Source organism: Tupaia chinensis, unplaced genomic scaffold (genome assembly GCF_000334495.1).
Source record: "Tupaia chinensis unplaced genomic scaffold, TupChi_1.0 Scaffold000076_1, whole genome shotgun sequence".
Classification (NCBI taxonomy): Eukaryota; Metazoa; Chordata; class Mammalia; order Scandentia; family Tupaiidae; genus Tupaia; species Tupaia belangeri.
The window spans coordinates 452,415-479,856 of NW_006159536.1; the positions used below are offsets into that span (position 1 = coordinate 452,415).

The window sequence follows — 27,442 nt, forward strand, 5'->3', positions numbered from 1 at the left end:
TTAGAGGATTTTGCATGTGCTCGCCAGAAAGACAAGAGAGAGAAAGTGAGAAATCACCCCCTCAGAGAAGATGGCTCTGGGACTCGAACCGCAGTCAACTACATGGAAGTCCAGCGACATAGCCATTACGCTAACTGCTGGTCCCCATTTATTTTTATTTTTAAAGAACTACTTATTTAATTTTATTTATTATCATTATGTTTTTTAATTTGCTGCAGAGTACTCATGCTCACCAGAGAGAGAGAAACAGAGAAAGAGACAAAAGAGACACAAAGAGAGTGAGAAAGAAAGTAAGCCACCAAGTCAGAGACTTGAACTGCATTCGGCCATGTGGGAGTCCAGAGCCTTAGACATTATACCACCTGCCAGTCTCTCAATATCATATCTTTATTAAGTCACTCTGCTATTCTGAATGTTAATCCACTCAGTTGTGCTCTTGCCCATGCTATCTACAACTACCATTAATAATTATCTGTTGAGGGGTGGCGTGGTGGTTAAGGTGCTAGACTCCTACATGACCAACTGCAGTCCAAGTCCCGGACCTGGCAGCTTGCTTTCTCACTTTCCCTTTTTTTCTCTCTCTGTGTGTCTCTCTCTCTGGTCAAATTTAAAAATAATAATGACTGAAATAAGTATTTAGAAAGATAATTATTGTTATCTGTTTAGTTCCTGCTTTAAAATAGAGATAAAGACACAGTTCATAGATACTCACACTCTGTACAAAATTGCTGTTTGGATTGAATCATGCCAGCACGCAGAACCCCTGTAAAGCTCAGGGGGAGCACAGAAGTCACGTGCCCATGACTACCAGCCCCATGGAGGCCAGAGCCCCCATCTCGCCACACCACACCTGCAGCAACTGAGTCAGACTGCTGGGTTCCTTTCTGAGTTACCCTCTTCCCAGAGCACCAGCCTTGAAATCTGGGGGGTTCACAGATGACCCAGGGGTTCAGACGCTCTACTGCCCACCTAAGTGGCCTCACTCACTGGTGGTGGTTGGGGTGGGAGATCTTCACCACCACAGCTTTTTTCTTTAATGGCCAGAGGGTATGTATACTCACTGAAAGATGGAGCATGGGCACAGTCCTTTTCCTTCATTTTTCCATCCCACCAGGATTCGGGGCGCACATGCACATATGTACCTGACATGTTTGGCAAAGCCACCTGGGCCAGAATTCGAGTCATAGTCAACCTGTGGGATCCGCCTCCCAGTGTACAGCACTTAACCTCTATGCTTCGGGCTGGCTCACCTCCACATGTAATGGGAAGAATGAGGAAAAAGCAGGAAAAGAACTAAGAAGTAGAATTTATACATGAAATAGAAATGTAGGCATTGTCTTTCTTTTTTTTCTAGAGTACACCTGCATGTCCCAGAGAAAGAGGGGAAAAGGAGAAAGCACCCCCCATGAAAGATAGTCATGCTGCAATCCCCTTTCCTCCATCTCTCCCTCCTTTTGAGATTTTGGTCACATGCACACACACACACACACACACACACACACACACAGTGTGTTTCTCAAGCCTACAGGTCCAGGACTTACACCATACTATTGGCTGTATGAAACCCAGCCACTTTAACCCCAGGCCAGCCACCTGGCCCAGCATTGTCTTGATGAAATCAGTAACTTAATAGACTAACTTGCAAACAGTTATTCCAATAGCTGGCTCAAAGACTGTTTGAAACATTGGAAGTCACTAATTTGAACTGGTTTGACTTAAAGGTATAGTTTGGGCCTAAGAGTGGGGAGTTTGAAGTACTCTTTAAGAAAGGAGTGGAGTTAACACCCCCTTTTTTTCTAGAAAGGAAATCCTGATGGTAAAGAGAAAAGATATTTAGGGCTAGCCAGTGGTATGGTGGTTGTGGTGGCTGGGTCCCTCGTGGCTGAATGCATCATTCAAGCCCAGACCTGGCAGCTTGAGTAACACGCTGGGCGTGTGTACATACATGCCCAAAATCCTGAGAGGAGAAGGGATTGCGGAGTGGCCATCCCTTGGCGGGGGTGCTTTTTCACCCTCTCTCTCCGTAATTCCCTGGCAAGCACGTGTGTCCTATTGCAAATTTTCTTTTTAAAGAAAGAGAGAAAAAAAAAGGAAATTGAAATTAAAAGACTTGGCAGGAAAGCAGCTTGCATCAATGATTGGAAAGAAAATCTTAGAATCTAGAATGAAAGGAGACAAGCAAGTTTTTCTTGGCAACAGAGAAGATACGGGAGTGGGACAGGGGGGCTCAGAGTAGAGTCAAGGGAAGTAAGGCCCGAGGTGAGGGCTGGGAGGAGTGTGCAGAGCCTGAAAAAAGCACCAGCTTTGGGGTTTAGGGACAGAGATGATGTAAATGTCAGAGCAGCAAGCAGGAGAGGATGCTGTTTCCTTCCTCCAGCTTTCCTAAGAGCGTGTTTAAGGTATAATGCTTAAAAAAGAGACGTAGTCAAGGGGACCTTAACACTTAGAAAGTACCTAGGAGCGGTGTGTAAGCCTCCCCCCAGAATAATCCCCCTTGAAAGTTTCATACCCCAGTTTTTCTCCAGAGGATTCCAGAGGACTTGCTCAGGCCACCATAGGGAGACAATGAAGGAAGAAGCTCAGTTATTAGTGTTATTAGGTACACAGCTCACTGCTTTCACCTGATCTAAGGCACATTAGCTTTCCCCTCGGGATTGACTGTGTTGTCTTATTTGAAAGACTCCTTTGCTGAAATACTACCATTCGGCCTTCTCTACCTTTTCTGCCTCATGATGCCTTATGTTTTCAGTGATGTCTAGGTATGTTATGTGTCTGTTTATTGCTTGTGTACCTAGCAGCATTATCTTTATTACTGATTGTCAGATCCGTGCAGTTCTTCCTGATACACAGAGTATAAACGAAAGTCGCAATCCCTTCTCCTCCATTCTCCTCTCGGGATCTTGGGCACGCACGCACACGCGCCCGGCGTGAGTTTTAAGCCACCGGGTCCGGGACACGAACCGCGGTCGACTACGTGGGAGTCCAGCGACATAGCCATTACGCTAACTGCTGGTTCCCCATACCCCAGTTTTTCTCCAGAGGATTCCAGAGGACTTGCTCAGGCCACCATAGGGAGACAATGAAGGAAGAAGCTCAGTTATTAGTGTTATTAGGTACACAGCTCACTGCTTTCACCTGATCTAAGGCACATTAGCTTTCCCCTCGGGATTGACTGTGTTGTCTTATTTGAAAGACTCCTTTGCTGAAATACTACCATTCGGCCTTCTCTACCTTTTCTGCCTCATGATGCCTTATGTTTTCAGTGATGTCTAGGTATGTTATGTGTCTGTTTATTGCTTGTGTACCTAGCAGCATTATCTTTATTACTGATTGTCAGATCCGTGCAGTTCTTCCTGATACACAGAGTATAAACGAAAGTCCCAAATCATGTGCTCACCAAATGGAAGGGTCTGCTCAAACAGTTGTTCAAGTCATCTGCCCTCATTCAATATTAATATGTATATTAATGTTTCATAAAAGAGGCCTTCAAAAACTTCTTGCAGAACCAGCCTTGTGGCCCAGTGGTGAAGAGAGCCAGAGCTCACATAGCCAGCCACACAGTTCGAATCCCAGCCCTGGTGGCTTAAAAAACATGCCTGGCATGTGTGCATGCATGCCCTAAATCCCGACTGGATGGAGAACTGGAAGAGAAGTGACTGCAGCATGACCACACCCCACTGAGGGCTGCCGTTTCCCTCTACCTTTCTCTCTATGTCTCTCGCGATAGAACACATGCCCTCTGGCAAAGTAGAATAAATAATTCATTGATTTTTAAAATTTTACTGGAGGGAACCAGCAGTTAGCATAATGGCTATGTCGCTGGACTCCCACGTAGTCAACCGCGGTTCGCATCCCGGACCCAGTGGCTTAAATCTCACGCCGAGCGCGTGCACGTGCGTGCCCAAGATCCGAAGAGGAGAATGGAGGAGAAGGGATTGTGGCGTGGCCATCCCCCCTGGGGGGTGATTTCTTGCTTTCTGTCTCTCTCTCTCTCTGTCTGTCTGGCGAGCGCACGCACCCTATAGCGAAAATCTCTCAAAAAAAATTTACTGGAAAATGCATATTATGAAAAAACTATGCATGGATTTCAAAATTTTTGGCACCACAATAAACTTGTACCTTAATTACTTTTCCATAAACTTTTTGAAGTCCCCTCATGTACTTATTAATAATATGCATTCCAAATTGTTTTTGCTTCACATAAATATGGGAGGCAGTAAACTTCCCTAATATATTCAGTATAGAATTATAGAATCCGACATCTTAAAGTTTCATTACATGAAGGGAGACTGTTTTACCAGACATAAAATTGTGTTATAAAACAGTATCTTGCTGGCCTGGGAATGAACAGATCAATGTGACGAAAGTCAGAAAGTGTGGAAATAGACCCAGGTAATATGGGATTTTAATACATGATTAAGGTGACTCAGCAAATTACTGAATCCAAAAATATCAGTAAATCATTTCATAAAAGGAATGGGGAACTAATTAGCCATTTGGAAAAAGAAAAATAATGTTGAGTTTTACCATATTTCTGAAATCAAGATAAATTCCATTTGGAGGGCTGACCCAGGAGCACAGTGCTTAGGCATTGTGCAGAAGAAACTGTGACCCCACTTGGCCAACCAGAGTTCAAGTCCTGGCCCTGTTGGCTTGAAAAACATGCCAGGGATATACTCACATGCCCATAATCCTGAATGGATGGAGAATTGTAGGAAAAAGATTGTGGTGTGAGCAGGCTCCCTTGAAAAGGGGCTGTGCAACACACACGTGTGCCCAGACATATAATTTGTAACCTTCAAAATAAAGTCCAAGTAGATGAAAAATTGCAGTATAGGTCAGCCCTGCAGCCTAGCAGAAGGAAGCTAGATCCCAGATGTCCAACCATGGTTCAAGTCTTGGCCCCAGTGGCTTGAAAAATATGCCAGACACATTTATGTCTGTGCTTTAAATCCTGATAGAGTGGAGAAGTGGAAGGAAAAGGTTTGCGGTGGGGCACACTTCATTGGGGAATACGTTCTCCCTCTCTCTGACTAGTGCACACAGAGGTTAGCAGAGAATACCCTCTGACAGTTAAACATTTTTAAATTTAGTATAAAAAAAAATAAAGTAGTAGAAAAAAAGGTGGATGAACTTTTATAACATTAAGGTGAGAAGTGGCTAAACAGTGGCACAGTGGGAATACACAACCTCCATGAGGCAGAAGCACGTGGGACAGTTACCGGTTGGTGTCTGAAGCCCTCCTTGAATATGCTGGGCAGGCTTGTGCCCATGATCCAGCCCAGCTGAAGCTGGGAGTGGGTCACAGCATCAAGACCTTGTCAGAGCAGCTATCTCACTGTTTCTCTGTTTCTCTCTTGGTCTCTCTCCTGGAATAAAGAAAGTGGGAAAGGACTTTCTAAGCTTGACACATAACCAGAAGCCAAAGAAACAAAATGCTTTTAAATACACTAAAAAAGGTTAAATGCTTAAAATTCTATAGGTAAAAGACAAACGTAATTAGGGGGGGAAATAAGGAGAGAGAAGATATTTGTGGGACACAGATACGGTTTGTTATCTGTTGATAAGGATGTTATAGTATTCTCAATTGGACCGAGATGTGTATCATGCTGGGTAAAATCTCTTTACAGTCTAAATGATATATAGCGATCGAATGTATAAATAATAATAACAAAATAAAAATGAAAATAGATAAATAAATAAAAACATAACCAGAACTTGTGGAAAAATATTTTAAACACATTTACAAACTATTGATTTCTTTAATATAAAAAAGAAACTTTCAAAAATCAGTAAGTGAAGGCCACCCCTTATAGCCTAGTGGTTAAGAGGACTAAATGCCACATAACAGGTCATGTACTTTGAATTTCATCTCATCTTGGTTTTTCAGGAATTTTTTTTTCTTTTTTTTGGAGAAGTTTTTGCTATAGGGTGCATGTGCTTGCCAGAAAGACAGAGACAGACAGAAAGCAAGAAATCACCTCCTGGGGGGATGGCCATGCCGCAATCCCTTCTCCTCCATTCTCCTCTTGGGATCTTGGGCACGCACACACACGTGCCCGGCGTGAGTTTAAGCCACCAGGTCCGGGACTCAAACCATGGTCAACTACATGGGAGTTCAGTGACATAGCCATTACGCTAACTGCTGGTCCCCAGGAAAATTATTTTACTGATATTTCTTGTCTTGACTGAATATTCAGCCTCATCCTATCAAATTCACCCTTACCACTGGTTTTCAAATACATGAAAAAAATGAATTAAAAACTTTTTATTTGGGGGTCCATCGAGTTGCACAGTGGTTAAAGCACTGGACTCTTACATGGTCGACTGCAGTTCAAGTTCTAGACCCAGAAGCTTAAAACTCACAAAGGGCACATGTGCATGTGTGCCTAAAATCCTGAGAGGAAGATGGAGGAGAAGGGATCATTGCATGGCCATCCCCCTTTGGGTGGTGGTGGTGGTGGTGGTAGTGATTTCTCACTTTCTGTCTCTTTGCCTCTCTCTGTCTCTCCAGCAAGTGCATGCACCCTATAGCAGAAATCTTTCTAGGAAAACAAAAAAAGAAAAGAAAAACATTCCAGGCATGTGTGTGTGTGCCCACAATCCCAGCAGGGTGGAGAAATGGAGAAGGGATTATGGCATGACCACAGTCTATTGGGAAATGTTTTCTCCTTCTCTCTCTCCATATGACTCTCTCTTTGGCAAATGCTTGTACCCTCTGCAATTAAAAAAAAAAAATCAGTAAGTTAAAGTTAATAAAAATGAGCAAAGGACATGAACCAATTTACTGAAAGAAATTAACCAGTAAATACATGAACAATTCCATATTACTTGTAATCAAACCAAAGTAAGCTGAGATTTTTACATATTAATTTTGAGAAAATATTAAAAGATACGAAATGTGAAGCCCTACATAAAATATTCGTTAAATATTACTTCCTTTTTCCATTTTCTAAAGTCCATATTCTTATTCTTAATATACTATATGAAAAGTAAGATCCTGCTGTCTTTAGAAATGATTAACCTAGAACCATGATTCTCAAACTTCCTTGTTCATCAAAATTCCCTCAAAGTCTTGTTAACACCGAGATTGCTGGGCCCCATCCTGGACTTCATGATTTAAGAAGTTTGGAGTAGGACCTGGTAATTGTCATTTCAGACAAATTTTCTAGCATGTTGATTGGTCCAGGGGCCATACTTTGAGCACCACTAGTCAAGAACAAATTGAGTATTAGAAAATCAGGTAATACCATCTTGTTAGGAGAATTGCCTTGGTGACAGGACAAATACTGAAATAACCTAAAGTAAGGACAAAACACTTTGAGCCTTTTATTTGAATGTCTTTCTTCCTCTAAACTTAGTAACCAGTAACTTATTCCTGATCATGCCACTCATAAAATTGTAAGACTTATCAATACATGAGACTTAACTTCTGGACTCTTTTGCATTTCCAAATGTACCCATGCTTGAAATTTCCTACTATTTTGGTTCTGTCTACTAAGTGTCTTAGTACTTTGAGGGACTAAAATGTAACATGTTAAATGTAGTATGTTTGATAAAAGTGAGTCCAATTCAGAGTCTTGGATATATATCATTCTTACAAATTATTTCCTTTAAAAAGACTTATTTCACAGGACCAGCAGTTGGCGTAATGGCTATGTCGCTGGACTCCCATGTAGTTGACCACGGTTCAAGTCCCGGACCCACCAGCTTAAAACTCAGGCCAGGCACGTGTGCATATGTGCCCAAAACCCCAAGAGGAAAATGGAGGAGAAGGGATTGCAGTGTGGCCATTTCCCCCAGGGGGTGATTTCTTGCTTTCTGTCTCTCTGTCTCTCTCTGTCTGGCGAGCACACGCGCCCGATAGCAAAAACCTCTTCAAAAAAATAAAAAAGACTTATTTCAGGACCAGCAGATGACATAATAGTTACATCACTGGACTCCCATGTAGTTGACCACGGTTCAAGTCCCGGACCCACCAGCTTAAAACTCAGGCCAGGCACGTGTGCATATGTGCCCAAAACCCCAAGAGGAGAATGGAGGAGAAGGGATTGCGGTGTGACCATCCCTCCTGGGGGGTGATTTCTCACTTTCTGTCTCTCTGTCTCCCTCTGTCTCTCCAGTGAGTACACACACTCTACGGCAAAAAACTCTCTTAAAAAAGAAAGATTTATTTCAAAAAATGGGCAGTTATTTATTTATTTTTAATTTTACATTAGGCAAGTCAACAGAAGTGAATATGTTTAATATGTTTGAATCTGCTATTCTCAAATCCACTGCATTTGCTGTAGATGTAGCAAGACATTTCTATACATCCGTTGGTTTCTTAGGCATTTTGAGTCACTTTAGGAATTTTTACAGAAAATCGTACTCTTATTTTCAGTTCTCTATGGCTGTAATTATAATATATTCTACCTCTTTCCAGAAATGGTAGAAGATGTTTAAATCTCCTACAATTTCTTTATTTCTCTAATATTAAACAGGTTTTCCTAAAGTAATCCCAAGAAAAGATGGGCATTTGTTTTTGAGAATTGTATTAACTGCCAGGTAAATTTTAAAATAAAAACTTAAAAGTGTTAGAAATATCCGTTTCTCTCCTGTCCCTAAAAAAGTATTTCATCGAGGTCAAATGTCATGATTGTCTGCACCTGCGTGGGGTATAACTGAGACCTCCTGTAACCACCTGCAAATTAGCATGAGGCATTTATTAAGCATTTGCACAAAAGATGACGGTGAGTTAATATTCCCAGTGGGATAGCAAATTAACAAATGAATTAATTAACTCTGTTTACATTCTATTTGAAAGCCAAGATTTTAAGTAAAGCTTTTGTCAAAGGTATTAGCTGAGCTTGGTGTCCACACTCAAAGGGCAGGACCTGGGAAAGCCAAATGTTCTGTGGGCTGCAATCAGAGAAAGCCCCTCCTTAATTAACTCCCAGAGCTCAGAGAGTAGATAAAAAGATCATTACAGGACAGACTCATTGTTCTTCAGATCTGGGTCTTAGCAAGATCCCTGTATGTGTTAAATAACATAAGGACCAGGAAGCTAGTAACAGGAGAAATAAGGTCAGATTTAAAATCAGAAGCCTGACAGCAAGTCCAGAGTTGTTCACCACTTTCCTAGCCCTGGGACCGGATAAGCTGCCAGTTATTGTATCATATTATGTCTGTTTATTTACTGACTGACTGGATAAAACCCAGAAAACTACACCTTGTTCAGAAAATTTTTGTAAGGATTAAAACTGATAGTCGGGGCCAGCAGGTGATGAGGTAGTTGAGGCGCTGGACTCCTACATGGCTGACCATGGTCAAGTCCCAGACCTGGCAGCTTGCTTTCTCACTTCCACTGTCTGTCTCTGCCTTTCGCATGTGCCTTTTGACAATTTTAAAAAATAATAATCAATAAAACTAAACAAATAATTATTCTTTTTTTTAAAAAAAGAGAAATAGTTAATGGGGCCAGCAGGTGGCATGGAAGTTAAGGCAGTGAATCCGACCCCACTGGATGTGCAGTTCAGGTCCCGGAGCTAGTGGCTTGAAAATTATTCTGGGCATGTGTGTATGCATGCCCCGAATCCTGAGAGGAGACTGGAGGAGAAGCGTGGCTTTCCCCTGCAGGAGGTGCTTTCTCTCTGGTGAGCAAATGTGCCCTATAGCAAAAATCTTTTTAAAACAATTTTAAAAACAATGCTTTAATGTAAAAACAGGAATAAAGTACTATATATATATTGCCTTATTTAAATGTCTAATTTTGGTCTTACTTAATTTTGCATTTACCATTCAAAACTGTTGGAATGCTTTACAGACTAGCACGTACACACCTAAATTTGCCAGACATTTAACCAAAGGAGCTGGATCTTTTCCCATCTCATACAATTTCCATCAAACCCTATGGATACATTTTTAGCCACCACCCCCTTCAAACAAAAAAAAGAAAAAAACCACAATGAACTATCTCAAATGACTCCAAATGTAGTCTATTTTTTTTTTCCTCAGCAGAGATCCACTTTCTGCGATCCAACCCCTCCAAACCCTGTGCTCTTTTTCCCCATCTAGTCATCGTCGTCTTCTGTGGTCCTTACACTACTAAGCAACACACAGGGTGTTTGGACAGTTCAGATTTCTGGTCATCCTGGAGCTGGCCCTCTGGTGCTCCAAGCAGTGGCTGTGAAAGCTAGACTTTCCCCAGCGTTAGCACTTAACCATTATCAGTTTCTTATTGAAATTATGTTAACTTTTGTATATTTTCATTTTCCTACAACCCTCCAAAAGAATGGATCTGTTAGATCTTATCATTTGTTTAACTTATATTTAATTCATTTTTTGAGACTATTTAGTAATGCAGTTCACGTGTTTTTTGGTATAATATACCATGTATACACATATACACATTGCACATACACATTACACATACAGTCCTGGATAATACTGGCTACACCACAGGGATTGCATCTACCATAAGTAATACTGGCAGATTTCCTATTTAAGCAAATTACGAATCGTTTGCTTGTGTTCTCTTACTTACTCAGTAAGAGAAGAAAACACCATTCTAAAACATTAAAATAACCAGGCCCCAATAACTACCTTCGTTAGCTAAGAGATTTAAGTAATCATCTTGGTCTCTTGGAAAAGCCAGTAATAGCTAGCGGCCGTATGTATGCCTTACATAGTAGCCATACACAAAACCACACTCGCATGCCTGATAATATGCACTTATTTTTGCACCCCACCCTACTCGTTGTGGGCTCTGTAGAGCGGAAATCAGCCAAAGCTCTGCCCTGCTCTGCAGCCCTGTCCTTTTGCTTGTCAGAGATCCAGCCAAACTCAAGCCTGAATTTCAATCCAAGTGAAATATCCGAGGCCATTGCCCACACCAAAAATAAAAACACAGCAGGAGGAGAACCCTGCATGAACAGAGCAGAGGCATTTCAGTGACCTCAACTAGAGGCAGAGGCCTTTAGCAGTTTCCTGTGACCTCCCGTGTGCAGCCAGAATCTGGAAGGGCGCAGACAAAGCCATTGAGCCTGTCTCTAATTGGTCTCACATCATCAGCATTCCAGAACAGGAAACCATCTGCAGCCAGGAATTCTTGCTTCTTTGCCATAATATTTGAGAAGTAAACCTTTTCCCCCTGCACGTATTTAGTTCTGCTGGTTTGTAGCAGGTTCGTTTCCTTGGTTTGAGGCTATAATAAGAACATCATGTCTATCCTATCTCTTCGCAACTGATGATTAGACTTTCAGGTTATGAATTTCTTCCCCACTTGCCATGGGTCTGTAAGCTAATTTTTAAGTCAAAAACTTCAAAAAACATATATAGTCTTAGGCCAGCTGTGGTGCAAGAGGCACTGGATCCTGTATGGCCAACTTCATGGTTTGAGTCCCAGACCCAGTGACTTGAAAAACACATCAGGGGGACCAGCAGATGGCATAACGGTTATGTCACTGGACTGTTACATAGTCGACTACGATTTGAGTCCCAGACTCGCTGGCTTAAAACTCACGCCGGGTGCATGTGTGTGCATGCCCAAAATCCCAAGAAGAGACTAGATGAGAAGGGACTGCAGCACGGCCATCCTCCATGGAGGGTGATTTCTTGCTTTCTGTCTCTCTCTGTCCCTCTAGTAAGCACATGTGCCCTATAGCAAAAATCTCTATTAAAAAAAAGAAAGAAAGAAAGAGAGAAAGAAAGAGAGAAAGAGAAAGAGAGAGAGAGAGAGAGAGAGAGAGAGAGAGAGAGAGAGAAAGAAAGAAAGAAAGAAAGAGAAAGAAAGAAAGAAAGAAAGAAAGAAAGAAAAGCACATCAGGAACATGTGTATGCATGCCCAGAATCCCAAGAGGAAGAAAGGGAATGTGGCATGGCCCTCCCAGAGGGTTTTTTTTTTCTCTATCTCTTTCTGACAAGCACATGTACCCTATAGCAAAACTAATATGTGTATCTCTATATCTAGATCTAGATAAAGATATATATATAATTTCATTCCATGGAATATTTACTAAGATGCAAAGTGAGATTTGTATGGCCCCAAAATGGTGATGTTCCCCCCCCCCCAGTTCCCAGGAAGGGGACCAGTTTGCAGGGCACGCATAGATCCTTAGTAGTGCTGCTCCCTGGAGCTTCAGCATAAGCAGAACTCCAGTCCTCACCTCTCAGCTGCACATCCTGCAGTGGGTCCGCTTCCGTCTCTGCAGCTGTCCCAGCGACTACTACAGAACAATACTTCCATATAGGGTGGTAAAGGGCTGTCGCCTCTAGGTACCCTTCTCCCCACCAAAACATGGAGCAATTCTGTGTTTTTCTTAGGGAGAGAGTGTACTGATGAGGGTTGAGAAAAGGCTTAAAAAGGAATCCTTAATGTTTAATTGAAATTTTACGAGATAGGGGCAGAGATAGCTCCTTTTGGCCAAATCCCTGATAGTCTCATCTGTATATATACTTGTTCATATAACCTATTTCATAGCTTGGTCCATTGGTGCAAATAAGTAAACTTTAAAATAATCACTTACACCTTATGGCTCTTCTCATTCTGTTTGAACCTTATCCGTGTGAGACTATCTGAGCCGGAGGCAAAGCTACGTTCCCATTCATTCACCCACTGACTTTGGAGCCAGGAAAATTTGGAGAGAGGAGGCTACACCCCACATTAGTTTTCTCCCCCTGCACAACACCTAGAAGTTGAGAAGAACCTCAGATGCCGTCTGACCCAGCCTTCTCTTTTACTTCTGTGGAGAGAAGGTTTACAGATGAAGTAACTTACCGAAGAGTCCTGTGATGCCAGGGCCAACCTGAGCCAGGACTCACAGCTGCGCACACTAGCCAAGCTCTCCTGTCTGCAGTTAGGCAGCCTCGACGATGTTTTACTGGCCTCTTTCCATTGCAGAAGTTGCTGAAACCTGACTGTTTCGCAGTTGGATAAAAGCAGTTCATTTTATGAAGCAAATGCAAAACTGTGGGCTATAATTTGCTAGCTGGCCTAGGTAGGGCACAGAAAAGCAGAAAGTGCCACAGAAAAGAAGCCTGGAAATGTCTGACCAAAAGCAAATAAATATGACTGAAGGCCACCCACCAAAATGGATTTTAGGTGGAACTGAAAATCCGAGTAAATTGATAGAAAATGAAGAGGTTAGTGAGCAATGCACCGAACTGTGTCATGGACTTCTCAAATGATGTTCTAAATTGTTTTTAAAACCCACTGGATGATTAATGCTAGTGAGTTCCAGCTATTTTAATCAGATGATGTGTTAAGATACGTATTTGCAAAGGTTATATGAGTACGTACACTGTGTTGGACCTTATTGGCGCAAGAGTGGAAACCAGTAGGTGACAGTTGCAAATCCAGTGAGGAGAGGTGAAGTGGGAGGGGCTAAGTGTCCCCTGGGTGCTCTCTCTGCAATGCCTTTTCCAGATAGATTTGGTCAGTAGTTCCCAACAGGGATGATTTGGTTCTCCAAAATGCCTGGGACATTTGTCAGCATCTGGAGACATTGCTGGTTGTCACAACTTGAGGATGGGGAGAAGGAACTGCTGCTAGAGCTAGTGGGCAGAGGCTGCCAAACATCCTACAGTGCACGGGGCCCCTCCCCCACAACATCCCACCCACATCCAAGGTCTCTCCAGCTCAAATGTCGGTGATAGCAAGGTCGAGGTCTCTAAATGAAGCGAAGTGATGGATGCATTTGAGGAAAAACAGTAGAAAAATACTTTGGATGCCTTTGGTCATTAGCCAGCATGTCTCCTGCAGCCATATCCTTTGTGACTGTGGGAAGGGAGGACGTAAGGTCTTCGTGTTCCGGGATCTGCAGCAATAAGCAAAAAGCAAGGAAACTGCTTATTGCTGCCCTGGATGACTCAGAAATGAAGACACTAACTTTCCTCGGATGCGTCACACTAGGACACCAAGAAGACCTTTGTCATCTGTCACCTGTTGCAATCGTCAGCAGAGATGATTACAGTAGCCTTACATGAAAGGTGCATTCCTGAAAAGTCATGAGTGTTAGATCATATTTCTTTTGGAGAGGTTTTTGCGATAGCACGCGTGCGCTCGCCAGACAGAGAGAGACGGAGAGACAGAAAGCGAGAAATCCCCCCCCCCCCCTGCCGCCAGGGGGGATGGCCACGCCGCAATCCCTTCTCCTCCATTCTCCTCTTGGGATCTTGGGCACGCACGCACACGCGCCCAGCGTGAGTTTTAAGCCACCAGATCCAGGACACGAACCGCAGTCGACTACATGGGAGTCCAGCGACATAGCCATTACACTAACTGCCGGTCCCATATTTTCTTTTAAATTACCGGTGGACACACGTGCTGTCAGAGACAGCTGAGAGATGGAGAGGGAGAAAGCACCCCCTAATGGGGCATGATCAGGCCATAATCTCTTCTCCTCCATTTCTTCATCTTGTCAGGAATTTGGGTGCACATGCGCACAAGTCCAGCATGCTCTTCAACCTAACAGGTCCAGGATTCAAACAGCAGTTGGCCATGTGGGATCCAGCTCCCTTAATCACCAGACCACAGGGCCAGCCCATAAATCATGTTTTAAATCAGTCAGGAAACAGTAAACACACAGGAGCCCGTGTCTTTTTTAAATCGAAAATCCTTTTTAGTAAGGTCCTATTCTCAAAATGGAGCACACCTATATATTGCATTTTTAATGTAAATATTCTTCCTGCACAGTACACTTTTATTACAGTTACACAACTCTATTCATTTTATGTAAGAAAACAGTTTCTTTTTCCTTTTCCTGCTTTTATTCTTTCGACATAGCCATTACACTAACTGCCGGTCCCATATTTTCTTTTAAATTACCGGTGGACACACGTGCTGTCAGAGACAGCTGAGAGATGGAGAGGGAGAAAGCACCCCCTAATGGGGCATGATCAGGCCATAATCTCTTCTCCTCCATTTCTTCATCTTGTCAGGAATTTGGGTGCACATGCGCACAAGTCCAGCATGCTCTTCAACCTAACAGGTCCAGGATTCAAACAGCAGTTGGCCATGTGGGATCCAGCTCCCTTAATCACCAGACCACAGGGCCAGCCCATAAATCATGTTTTAAATCAGTCAGGAAAGAGTAAACACACAGGAGCCCGTGAATCTTTTTTAAATCGAAAATCCTTTTTAGTAAGGTCCTATTCTCAAAATGGAGCACACCTATATATTGCATTTTTAATGTAAATATTCTTCCTGCACAGTACACTTTTATTACAGTTACACAACTCTATTCATTTTATGTAAGAAAACAGTTTCTTTTCCTTTTCCTGCTTTTATTCTTTTCCTTCAAAGAGACCAATGAGGGTGGGAGAAGGAATTAACTATAGATTTGCTGAATTTTGGAAGGTCATTGATTAACCTATATATACCACAGTTTAAAAGATGTTGGATTACAAATTATTAAAAAATAGAACTTGCTTCTATTTTGAAATCATTCATTTTTTAATCTCATACTTGGTTTCAGTTACTGACCTTTGGCTAGAAGGAGCAGGTGCATTCAGTCCCTCCATACCCCATGGAAATATCTGATAAGACTGTACCTCTTCACACTCACGGGGCCTGGTATCAACAGAGATAAGGGAGTGGTACTGAAGGAACCCAGCTTTCCTCCTTATCAATCACTGCCCCAGGGCAACATCCCTGGGTGTATAAATCACTGACTCACCCTGCAGGGCAAAGGGGGCAGGAAGGAGAAATTATTTGATAAAGCCACCATTAGTGTCACTTCAGTGAGAGGAGGTTACAGAGGTGAGACCCAGTGGGGACAAAGCCACTGTCACTGGGAGGAGCTGGTCAAGGCCGACACACTAGGAGACCTGAGTGACTGCACCCCAGGAAGCAAGCCGGAGAGAAAAGATGCTAGAGGTGACCCTGCTGTGTCTAGTATAGACCAGGGTCACAGCGGCAGGTATGGAGTCACCAGTGAGGCGTGGTCTCATGCTTCTCATTTACATGATCCTTCCATGGAGATTTGCTCATTTTAGTCTCACAACAACCCCATGAGTAGGAAGAAAGTCAGCGTAAGTGACTTTACCAAGGAGAAGCCAAAGCACCAAGAAAATAACCACTCGCCCAAGATTGTCCTGCTACAAAGAAAGATTTGTAATATGGCCTAGGTGTTCTGGCTGGAAGCCCGTGTTTCTCAGTGGCCAAGCCTCAGCCCAGCTGCATGGCACGTGCCCTGCTGGGCTGCCAGGTGCCCTGGTTTCTAGTCACAATGCCACCCGGCTCACTGTGTCCCTGGGAGACCATTGCTAGCCCTCTTAGACTTTCAGTGTTCTCATCTGTGACATGAGGGGACTCAGTGGAAGGACTTAGGGGAAGGCGGGCTGAAGTGGAACCTCAGAAACGGCAGCAGGCAGCGCAGGGCACGCCAGCAGGAGCAGCCTTGGCACCGCTGTTGAGCCCGTGCACATGCCGGTGCCCATGCTAAGTGTGCCACTCGCGATCTCGGTTGAAGCCCATAGTGCCATCGTGAGGAGGGGGTGCTGACATTGTCTCCTAGCAGAAGAGGAGACCGAAGCCCACAAAGATGAATAACTTGCTCAAGGTTGTTATCTTAGTGGGCTCCGACTGCCAAACAGAATACTACAGACTGAGTGGCTTTGACAGACATGGCTTTCTCTCCGTCCTGGAGGTCAAGTTTCACATCAAGGGCCAGCAGGGCTGGCTTCTGGTGAGGCCTCTCTTGCTGGCTTGCAGACAGCCACTTTCTGTCTGTGTCCTCACGTGGCCTCTCCTCTGTGTCATGGGTACTGCCTTCTTCTAAGGATGCTAACCCCATGGGATGGAGGTCCCAGCCTTATGACCTCATTTAACCCTCATTACCTCCTAACCACCCTATCTCCAAATGCAGTCACACCGGTATGCTTTAACTCGGGAATTCTGGAGGGACCTAGTGCTTTTTACAGACAGCCAGGGAGTGATTAAAGTCCCTCGCCCACTCCTCTAACCATCCCTACCCTTCCCTTGGTCCCAAGGCTGAGCTGTGGTTAGGGACTGCTGGGTGCAGGGAAGCTGCTGCCTGCCAGCCTCTCAGCTACAACAGCATCTGCCTCCTCAGGGTTTTTCCTTCCAAGTCTCTGTCCCTTCTCCATGGTAAAAGAAAGGGTGGGCAGGAAGATCTTCCTTTGGCCAGACCCTCTGAATCTGGGTGGTGCTGGGGGTAAATTGGTGGCAGGTTAGGGAATCATGCCCCAAAGGCCCTCCTGTGCCCAACACTGAAACTCAAGGCACTTTGGGAAAAGTGAAAAAAGTTTGAGGCTGGCCCAGCTGCAGTGGCACAACAGTAACTCAAGTGGCTGGAAGCCATAGAGGGAGCATGGGTTCTGAACCCCTGGTCAGCCTAAAGCATGCCAAGCACAACATGAGTACCCAAGATCCTGAGCATCTAGAGGGCTGGGGAAGGAGGACCATGTGTGAGGAGATCCTGGTGAGATTACTTCCACCGCCTCTGTCTCGCATGCACCCGTGCACATGTGCACGCTCTATCACTTGGGGGGAAAAGAAGCAGAAACAGCAGCAGCAGCAGCAGCAGCAGCGGCAGCTTGAGACTGAGCCCCGAGGACTCATTCTTGCAGCTCTCTTTGAATGCAGTCCAGTGCTAGACACTCTCTGGATGCTGCCAGTTGCACAAAATTATGCAGGTGTAATTCCCTGGCTCCTAAGACAAAGTAAAAGTCATTTGTCACTTTCGTGGGGAAGGAGGAGAACTCAGTCCACATCAGCAAGCAGCTCTCTGGAGCTGCAATGGTTGAGCTTGTCAGTTACTCATTATTCAAAACTCTGCAGTAAAAACAAGCCATTCAGACTCCTGTGCAGGCTTTTACCAGGCTGAACAACAAACTAGTCATCCACCTGGAATGTCTCCTCTCTATAAATTACATCTGTCATGTTGGGAAAAAGTGTTCTCCACTCTCTCATGCCTTTTTGCTTACACTTAGGTTATAAAGGTAAACTTGCCAAGATGGGAGATGTTTCCTAATTTATGAAAACTCCCAAGAGGAGTAGACCACAGGGTATCATTCAGAAAATAAAAATGTGTCATTTTCACCTCTTCAGACGGTCAGATCCAGGTAGTGAGTTACCGGAGAACCACTTAGCTCATGGCAGCTGCCGCAGGAGCTACGTTTCCACGGATGCGGTGCCGGGGTTGTCACTGCTGTGCTGAGCCTCTTTGGTTGGCAAGGCACTTCACCCTCGGTTTTTGTCACTTCACCCTCTAGTTACTGTCCACATAAGAAACTAGCACGTCGCACTTCTTTCTCACTTAAGAAACTAGCACGTGGCACTCCCACGCTCTGGCCATTGTCACTGGGACCAGAGTTCCCAGGTGACTACCGACTCCCTCCTCCCATAAGTCAGAAGCCTCTCCCCAAGCTATTCTAATCAGAGAAAAAAAAAAAAAAGTTTTTCAAGCGAATTGCAAACTTGAACCTTTTGGAAAAGGAAACAACCTACTTCCATGCAGCCCATTATTTCTCTTCCCATGAGCTGCGTTGTCCAGAGCAACAGATGGGCCCCTGAGCCCCTGGACGCCATGTTTGGGTCTCTCTCATTTCGGTCTCACTCATCAGATCCATGGTTGGTTTTTGCAGGTGTGAAAGCTGTGGAGCTGTTTTCCATGCCGAATGCAAAGAAAAGTCTGTGCCCTGCCCGAGGTGTGTCCGCCGAGAGCTGCAGAAGAAGCAGAAGTCTTTCTGGCGGAGGCTGAACATGGACGAGAGTCTGGAGGAGGCTTGCACCATGTTTGAGCTGTCCTACCAGAACACTTGACTCAGGCAACCCGAGCCAGGGCTGCCCTGATCACCGATCCCTCAGCCCCGGAGGGGCTTCCTCGCTAGCCAGTGAAGCTCCTGTGGAAGAAGAATCTGTCTCATCTTCAGCTATATGTAGATATATATATATTTATTTATATGTACGTATACACACATACCTATACACCCTGTACGTACGTTCTGTATAAACCATTGTCTAAAAAGTCCACAGAGCCCCTGTGGCTCAAAAAAACTAATGATAATAGCTGAACTACTGTTAGCCATGAATTTCAGCTGCTTGCTCCCAGGCAAAATGTGGTTTACACACATGCTTTTTACTTCAGACTTCTTTTTTTTTTTGGCTCTCAGGGGTCATTTTATTACACAAGACACAGGAGGAAATATTTCCTACGGGACAACACGCTCCAGGTTAATCTTGTGTTATTTATTTTTAGCCTTCACAGAGGCTGAGGTAGCTGAGGCCAGCACCCATGACCACCTATTTTCCCAAGAAAATCTTCGAAGCGCAAGGATGACTCCTGGAGCCTTCTAGGACCCAGGGTCCCTTGGGCTCTCCTCTCAGTTTCTCCTGCAGAAGTGGGGGGTCACCATGTAGAGCACAGTGGCCGGAAACCCAGGGGGTGAGCTCCCTCTGACAGAAAGCGTGTGCCCTAACGTAAGGGCAGAACTGGTTCTGGTTCTGGAGATAATCTCAGAAAAGCTTTTCTCCCTGCAACAAGTAACTGCATGCATTTGGTCAGCTTGCTGGTCGGAGTCCCTGTGCCTGCCTGATGATGCGACTCCTCCCCGTGTCTGCCAGGCTGTGAACATGGCTGTCTGGAGAGCCCTTTCCAAGGGTGTCATAGACGAGACCTGTGTTCTATTCATGGCGCCGGCCAGACAGGATGCGCTCGGAGTGTTGGTAAAGACGTGGTGTGTAGACCGGTGGAGACGGTATGTGGCATGCATATCCCACGGGACACCCTTCAGTTTAACAGAAACCTGTGCAGGCAGTTTCTCGCTACTCGTTTAAAACACTTTACTTCTTATTATTCTTCATCACACTTTCATTTTGACTTTTGATTTGTCGGTTGAACCACGCTTGCTTTCATGATTTTTTGATTCTTTGAAAAATCAGAGTAACCTGGAACCTCAAAATACCATAGACTATGAAGAAAATACCAAACCTACAAGTATAATTGATGAATTAAGTATGATGTTGTTTAAATATATATATATATATGCACATACATATAATTGCCATCTTAAAGTCAAAAGAAAAAGTGCTAAAATAAATAATACAGTAGGAATAAGAAACACGACGAATTGCTTTGCTACTTGGCAGGGAGGTGGTCTCTGGCCGCAGCACCCTCTCAGGAGCCAGTGTAGGGGCCACTGAACCTGCAGGCGGGACAGCACCAGGAACCTGATGGCTCCTCCCGCTTCTCCCTTAGCCCTTTCCAGAACAGGAAAATATGCTTATAAATGAAACCGTTCTCAGCAGGCTTTATGAGAAGGTTCTGCATCTTCCGCACTGAGCTGATGCCTTCTGCGTCTCCATGGCCTAGTCATTTCCCTGCTAGGAGGACGTGGGGTGTCCGTGGCCCACAGAGTAACCCACGGCTCCTTTCCCCGCACCCTGCTCCCTCCAGATCCCAGCCCACAATGCTCCCATTCAGAGGTGTGCCATTGCAGACCGACTCTTGTCAGATAGATGTAAACATTTCACCTCCTGACCCGCCACTTCCTTTGGCCCAGACACACCTTTCAACCTAATGGCACCACACAGGCAGTTAGGTTCTGCCTATCCAGTAGTCCTATCCACGGCACAGAAACGTGTTCAAAGGCCAGGGCCCTATTCGTGAGACACCTAAAGGTGCCTTTTACTCTTCGACAAGCATGTTGCCCCGCACCCCTGCACTCTAGTTATATGGAGAAGGTTGCACACAAAAAGAGTGGAAAATCTCAAACACTTGGCGAACCGGCAAACAAATTTGATCATCTTTCCTCCTCCCTTTCGTGAAATACAGTATTTATATTTTCCAGCCTCGGAGAAGATAGGAGAACATGATCTTTCACAAGAGAATTATAGACCTGCTTATTATAAAACAGATGTCTCCCATGGCAAAGTGCCTTCTCCCTCCGCCCCCGGCTCGCTGTCACTGCAGCTTACCTTTGCCTTCGCTGTAATTACGGTATCTGTGATTGCGACTGTCAGCGAAGCCGTTCCCAGCACACTGCATTCAGAGACCCCGAATGCGGGGCCTTCTCCTCCCTTCTAATGTGTCTGCTCGCCGTGCAGCATTTCCCGCCCCGGCTCACTGGCCCCCCGCGCAGACTGCCGGGAATCCAGGGTGCAAATCTGGATCCCTTTACTGAACACCACTGTTTTCACCAGTGCCCGTCTACAGGCCCTTGCTAAGTATTGGCAGTCTCTGTGAACTCCTGAGAACTTTCCACCCACTTTCCACTGCTTATTTTCACAAGGGAAAAAAAAAAAAAAAAAAAAGATGTGCTCTCACCATCAGCTACCCAGACCTGGAACTGGGTCCCAGCTGCTTCTGTTTTGTCTCCTTTTTGTACAACCCTGACAGCCTGACCGGTGCCAGCCACAGACTACATTCTCTGCCACAGCTGCCCAAATCTGATAGGACAGAGTGCAGCCAGCTTAGGAGTTGGGTATGCCATGAAAATTCAGAATGGCTATTTTCAGCCCAGAATGCCTAGAGCACATGAACGCCCTCACGGCTTTCAACCCTAACAAATCACTTGGTGCACTGTTAGGCAATTGTTCCACTGCTTAGAGACTGTTGAAACAAAAGCAAATCTGTGGATTACCACCTCCTTACGACTGACCTAGTACCTGCTTTTCCTCCTGTTCCATTTTTCATCCCATATTAAAGATCTTGCACATAAAGCATGTGAGAAAATGGCCAGCTCGTCTCCTGGAGCGGGCAGCCAACTCCGGGAACCACTTCTCATTGCGAGGCCTGTGCTCTGGTGTATCACTTGAGGAAATCCCTCCCACCAGTGCCAGAAACTCATGTGTGAGACCGTCCAACCCTGGGAACTGCTGGCATCTAACCTCACAGAGAAGAAGCCAGTTCCTAAAATAGACCTCAGTTTGCACCGCTGCAGGAAGGCCACAAAGTACTTAAAAAGCAGTCAACTGGAATGGGAGTACTGTTCTTTCCAGGACCGCTTTCCCCCAAGGTGAAAGCCTCTTTATATGAAGACCGTGTAGACTCTCGTCGCCCACTTATACTTCTCTGCCTTCTCGGGGACTGTACTTCAGTCATTTTCACATCTGGAGGGGCTAAAGAGTCGTCTTGTTAGGCGCGTTCCCATTTGGTTAGCTGAGAAGGACAATGGCTGTGCGATTCCTCCAGACCAGGCCTCACTGAAAAGGAATATGGCTAGTGCTTGGGGTTTGTGGTTTCCAGCACAGTGGTGTTTTTAGACTGCTGAAGTGGGGCTGTGCTGAGATTTCCTTCCTGCTGCAGCGAGAACCGAGGTGTTTATGTCACCCTGGTTCCAAGTTCAACCCTTGCTAAGCTGCAGCGTGCCCTTTGCAGGAGGCTGGCCTCCATACTTATCTGTGTCAGTGTACAACACTGAACGTCGACACCAGAGAGTTCCACGCTGAGCTTTTTGTCCTGGGGATTTGTTCTATAACCACTGGCCCAGAAAGTCCAGACGTAAAATTACTCTCTCAGCTGGGACTAGTGCGATGTGACACACTGAGCACCTATTGCAGAGAGAGGCATTACTCAAGCAAGTAGAGAGTGCCCCTCTCCTACCTGAGGGTGGGACCAGGGCTGCTGCTCAGACATTTGTGCAGAATTAGCCCTCCCCATTGATCTGCCACACTTTACTGAAATAACTAACTCATGGACACATTTCTTTTATGTTCGCCTGAAAGAGAGACAGAGAGAAAGCACCCCTCCATGGAGCGTTGCCATGCTGCAATCATTTCCCTCCATTTCTCCACCCCATCAGAATTTGGGGCACACATGCACATATGCCCAGCATGATTTTCAAGTAACCAGGGCTGAGATTCGAACTGTGGCTGACCATGTGGGATCCAGCTCCCTATGCACTTAACTCCTGTGCTATAGAGCAGGCCTGAAATAAATCTTGAATTCTAACCCTGCTTGGCCTCAATGCAGAGGTTATTTTATTTTGTTTCTTCTTATTCTCTACGTCTCATAGTAAATAGAGATGTGTGCAGTTTTTCTCCTTTTTCTCCTTGGAGTTTTCTGGCCCATTTTTCTCACTCTGAAATAATGTGAAAAAGTAAAGCATGGGGAGCAGCACCAGAAGAAACCAACACCCCATCGTGTGCACGAATCGAGTCCTTAGCCGTGCTCTCCGCTCTTGTTCTTGGTACCCGAGGGGATGGGCAGTCGGAGCTTCACATGCCGCCCATCTCGTACCACCCTTGGGCCCTCAGTCCAGTGACAAACTGCTCCAGGCGGCAGCCAGTGCTGGCTCAATGAGCCCTGCTCACTTCGTCTAAACAGACGAACACTGGACTGGTATGCTGTGGGAGAGCTTTGACAGGCCTCAGCTCCCAGCGGTCTTCCTGTTCACAGATGCTTCGAATTTCACTGGATTCAAAAATCTCTGACTCGATGGCTGTTCTTGAGTGTGTTTCGGTGGGTGCATGGCTGAGGCAATGCCCAAGGTTGAACTCCAGGTAAAGGTAGAACGAAGTGTGTGGCCTCTCGCCTAGATCCCGTCGTCGTCAGAGATTTATGAAAGTGGCTTCCAGATGATTGTGTTCTGTGGCACTTTCCTCACGACGTGGACATGATGGAAGGCACCGTGAATCTCAGATGAGACAACTGCTGTTTTGCTTTGTTTTTTTGTTTGTTTGTTTTTCCAAAGAGAAAAGAAGCCACTGGTTGCTCATCTTATTAGAAAGCTCTCAAAGGGGGCCAGCTCTGGCCAGGGAAGAAGATCCAGGCACCTCCAGCAATTCCCAGCACAGTGAGGATACTCTCCTACTGACTGTGCAGCTGCAAACCAGCCCTCTCCCCTCCCTTCGGACTCCCTCACCCCTGGCTCTGAGCCCCAGCCCGGGTTTAGGCCTCATCGCTAGTAAACCAGCTAGTTGACCTCTGGCACCTGTGGCTCCTTCTTCAAGTTGGCCTTCCCACGTGTTTCTCTTCCCCGTAGGAGTGCCTTACACGCTGCCGCCTAGTGCTTCTGGGCTAGTCTAGCAGACCCCTTGAAGCCTGCAGGGCCCTTCAACTAAACGTGGCTCCCCTTTGCTTCTTCCCTACTTGCAACTCTTCACAAAGATACGCTTGGAGCCTGCGTATTCCACGATGCACGCCAGACCTTTTCGCCTTTGTTTAACCTGGTGCCTTAACCTCATGAGGAAAGGGATTCGTGGTGGAAACATGTTGTCAGCACAGAATGGTACAAACACTGGCTTCTTAGTGCCACTGGCACTTCTACCAGGAAATACAAAACATACTACTCCATTATGTTTTAACTTTGTTTTATACTGTTTTTTCAACCTCTCTTTTTGTTTGTTTGTTTGCTTTCATTAACCAAACTCAGGGGAATGTCATGATGTCACCAAGGCCCATGGGTAGAGAAATAAAACTATCCAGAACTGAATCTATAAAGTCCATGAACTTAGCCTTTCTCAGGCTCAAAAGTTACACAAACACAGGATTTTCTTTTTCTCTACCATATGAAGATGTTCTTTTGATTTTCTCCTACCAATTTTCCAAATGAGAAACTAGAAGCCTCTTGAATAAATAGTACTAAGAATGTCGTGTGTGGCGTGGGCAGCCCACGGAGCTAACTATCAACGATTAGGCTTTCGCTGCTAGAGGCCCAGGTCCCTGCGTGGTCACCCACCAGAATGTGAGTGTGAGTACCCACTAGCCAGCTATCAAGGACTGAAGGAGAAAAACCTGTCTTTGAGGGATGCTAAATGCCTACGCTGCATGTGATGAGCATTGGAAATGGCACTATCGAAGATGCCTGCATAGCTTGCTCGGGTGTTCCTGGGTCAGATCGCTGTCGTTTTTTCCTATTTCTGTTCATGCACAGCAAAATCGACTAAAATTCTGGGTTTGGGCAATTATAGCCCTCTGCGTGCAGCTATTTGTAATAGCTGACATTCTAACTTATGTATGTATTCTTTCCACTGGGGAGAGGGTGTTGCCTTTTGTTTTGCCATAATTTATCCATATTTTTGTTTACCTCATTATTTAAAATATCAGTAACTGTAATAATATAAACTTGAAGTTGTGTGGTTGACAAGACCCCTGGTTTTTATGGTCATCTGTCATGTAATTTAAGTGCACCAGTTCCTAATGTATAAAGTTCTCTCTCTGTCTCTCAATAAATAATCCAGAAAGTATTTTCTCTTTTTATAACAATTTCATTAAAATACGATATTTTGGGGGGTGTTGCAAGCCCAGGGTGAGCCATAGATGTTAACTCAAAGTCAAGATGTAGGCTTTATTAAAAATGAGCCACTAAGATTTTTAAAATATCTCTTAATAGTAAACTTGGAGATAGACTCCCCCCCTCCCAGTATTCTTAAACTTTCTCATGCTTTTGAAAACCATAGTGTAACTTTTAAAAATATAGATACAGTGTCCTGAACCTATTTGCCAAATTAAAGCATGATACTTCCATTTCTGAGACAGAGCTGCCAAAGCTCGTGCCTGAAATGCCCGCCTACCGAAGTCCTGCCTGACCTTTTTGCCTTCCTTGGTTTCATCTCACCACTCCTGGACACTCCAAATTAGGTGGACAGGTGCCAGCCAGTCAGCACTGTGAAAGGCCACTGGTCATTGCTGGAGACCATATTTTGGAAGCAGTGGAGGGAGAAGGAGTAACGAGTGGGTGTTTATGCTTCAGAGAGCAGCCCTCTGGGAGCTGAGAAGTGACTGGGAATATCGGCACCTCCTCCTGCCTGGGCTGACTCTTGCCCTTCCATCAAAAAGGCCAGGGATGCAACAATTATCCATTTCACATCTTCCACAAGCACTGTTCGAATGTACTTTCTCTAAGACATTGAGAAGAAACCAGAAAAAGCACTTGTGGTAAAATATTTACCAAAGGTGAACCCTGAGCCTTACTCCCGAAGACACACCTAAGTAAGTTCATACCCAGGAAACGAGTCAGGGTTCACACCCTCTGTCCAAGGAATAACTGAACTTCATCCTCACACAAAACCCCTACAATCCACAAAGAAATGAGTTAATGTTTCACTGAACCAACCTAGACATGCAGGACAGCCAGAGCCTGGCTTCCTCTGGTGCATCAGGCAGGTTGGCTTCCCCTGCTGGAGTAAACCGGGGCCCCTGGAAAGCTCCAGGAAGTTTGGGCTTCATCAAAGAGAAGCTATGCAAAGATGTCTGAAAGGTGGGAAGAGACACCATTTTGTTCATCTCTTCCCACCCTCAGGAGACAGTGATTTCAATCTTCCTTAATTGTTTCCCCTGTCCGTCCTGTCCTTTGTTGATGAGTTCAAGACCATGGCTTAAATCAGCAGTTCCCACTTTACAACACAAAAATAAAAGCAAAACGTCAGGGCCTCTTCACAGACAATTGAACCAGAATCTCTGGATGGGGCCTCAGTATTTGTATTTTCAAAAAGTTCTCTGGGCAACTCCAAAGCACTCTGAAAGTTAAGGACCCCTAGCTTAAATGAAGCACATTGCCCTGAGGTGAACATTTGCTTGGCATATCGGTGGTCAACAGTGTGGAAGGGATGTGGAGGGTCTGAAGAGCTTTTAGGTGGCCTCTAGCTAGCAGCTGCTGTCCCCCTTCTTGCCACCACTCGCAGAGAAGTACTTTGAACTTATTGTTCATGGACTGAGTTGTTTTCATAAAACCTTACCTTTATACCCCCTTTATTTTCATCCAGGGTGGTCAGCTTCTATTTATCCAATATATGCCATCACCAGAGATCAAATCGAAGTGTCCGGGTCATGGCTGTAGGTGACTAAGCTGGCCTACAATGGGACCCTCGTGTTCTCCCTTTCATTTTTCACTCCTCCTGGTCATACTATGATTGACTCTCAAATGCATGCACCTATAGCAAAAATCTCTCTTACAAATAAATAAATAAATAAAATGGAAAATCATGGGCCAGTCAGTGGTAGGGTGAAGGTGGCTGGAACTCACGTGACTGACTGCCCAGTTTGAGTCCTGGACCCAGAGGGGTATGTGTACGTGCATACCCAAAATTCCAAAAGGGGTTGCAGTATGACCATTCCCCAAGGAGGATGTGCTCCCTGGCAAAATTAAATTAATGAATGAGTGACTGGGAAATCCCTAGGTGCTTCTTGCCCAGAAAGGCTTACGAAATTCAGATTTTGTGATCTGTGTCCTGATTGGTTTTGCAAACGAACTGGGCTTTAAAACAGGGTCATTCCAAATCCAGATGCCTGTTGACCCGATCATTTTCAACTTTGACAGTCAGTTACAGGAAACTTAGAGGAATTCTGTAATGCTCCTCTCTTTATGAAATCAGTAACTTCACTAATGACAAGTATTGCTCATTGATGGAGCACTTGGCCAAGTTCGAGAGTCTCTTAGCAAAAGCGTGGTCTTCTTCATGCCCACACAACATCTGATATAGAGAATACCCACAGCACAGCTTTAAATCACTGTGGGAAGCAGCTGCCAGAGGGCAGGAACGCCATTCGAAGTGACT

The 27,442-nt window shown here is 45.0% G+C and overlaps 1 protein-coding gene across 2 annotated transcripts in view; it reads left to right on the top strand.

The window, feature by feature from the left end:
- The window catches only part of PLEKHM3 (pleckstrin homology domain containing M3), a 222,554-nt gene extending 198,327 nt beyond the window's left edge, over window positions 1-24,227 (top strand). For both annotated transcript variants that reach the window (XM_006142437.3, XM_006142436.3), the window contains one exon: window positions 18,589-24,227. In XM_006142437.3, the coding sequence (XP_006142499.1) occupies window positions 18,589-18,766 (178 nt within the window). In that variant the 3' untranslated portion in view covers window positions 18,767-24,227. The remainder of the gene's footprint in view (window positions 1-18,588) is intronic.
- The last annotated feature ends 3,215 nt before the right edge of the window (window positions 24,228-27,442 follow it).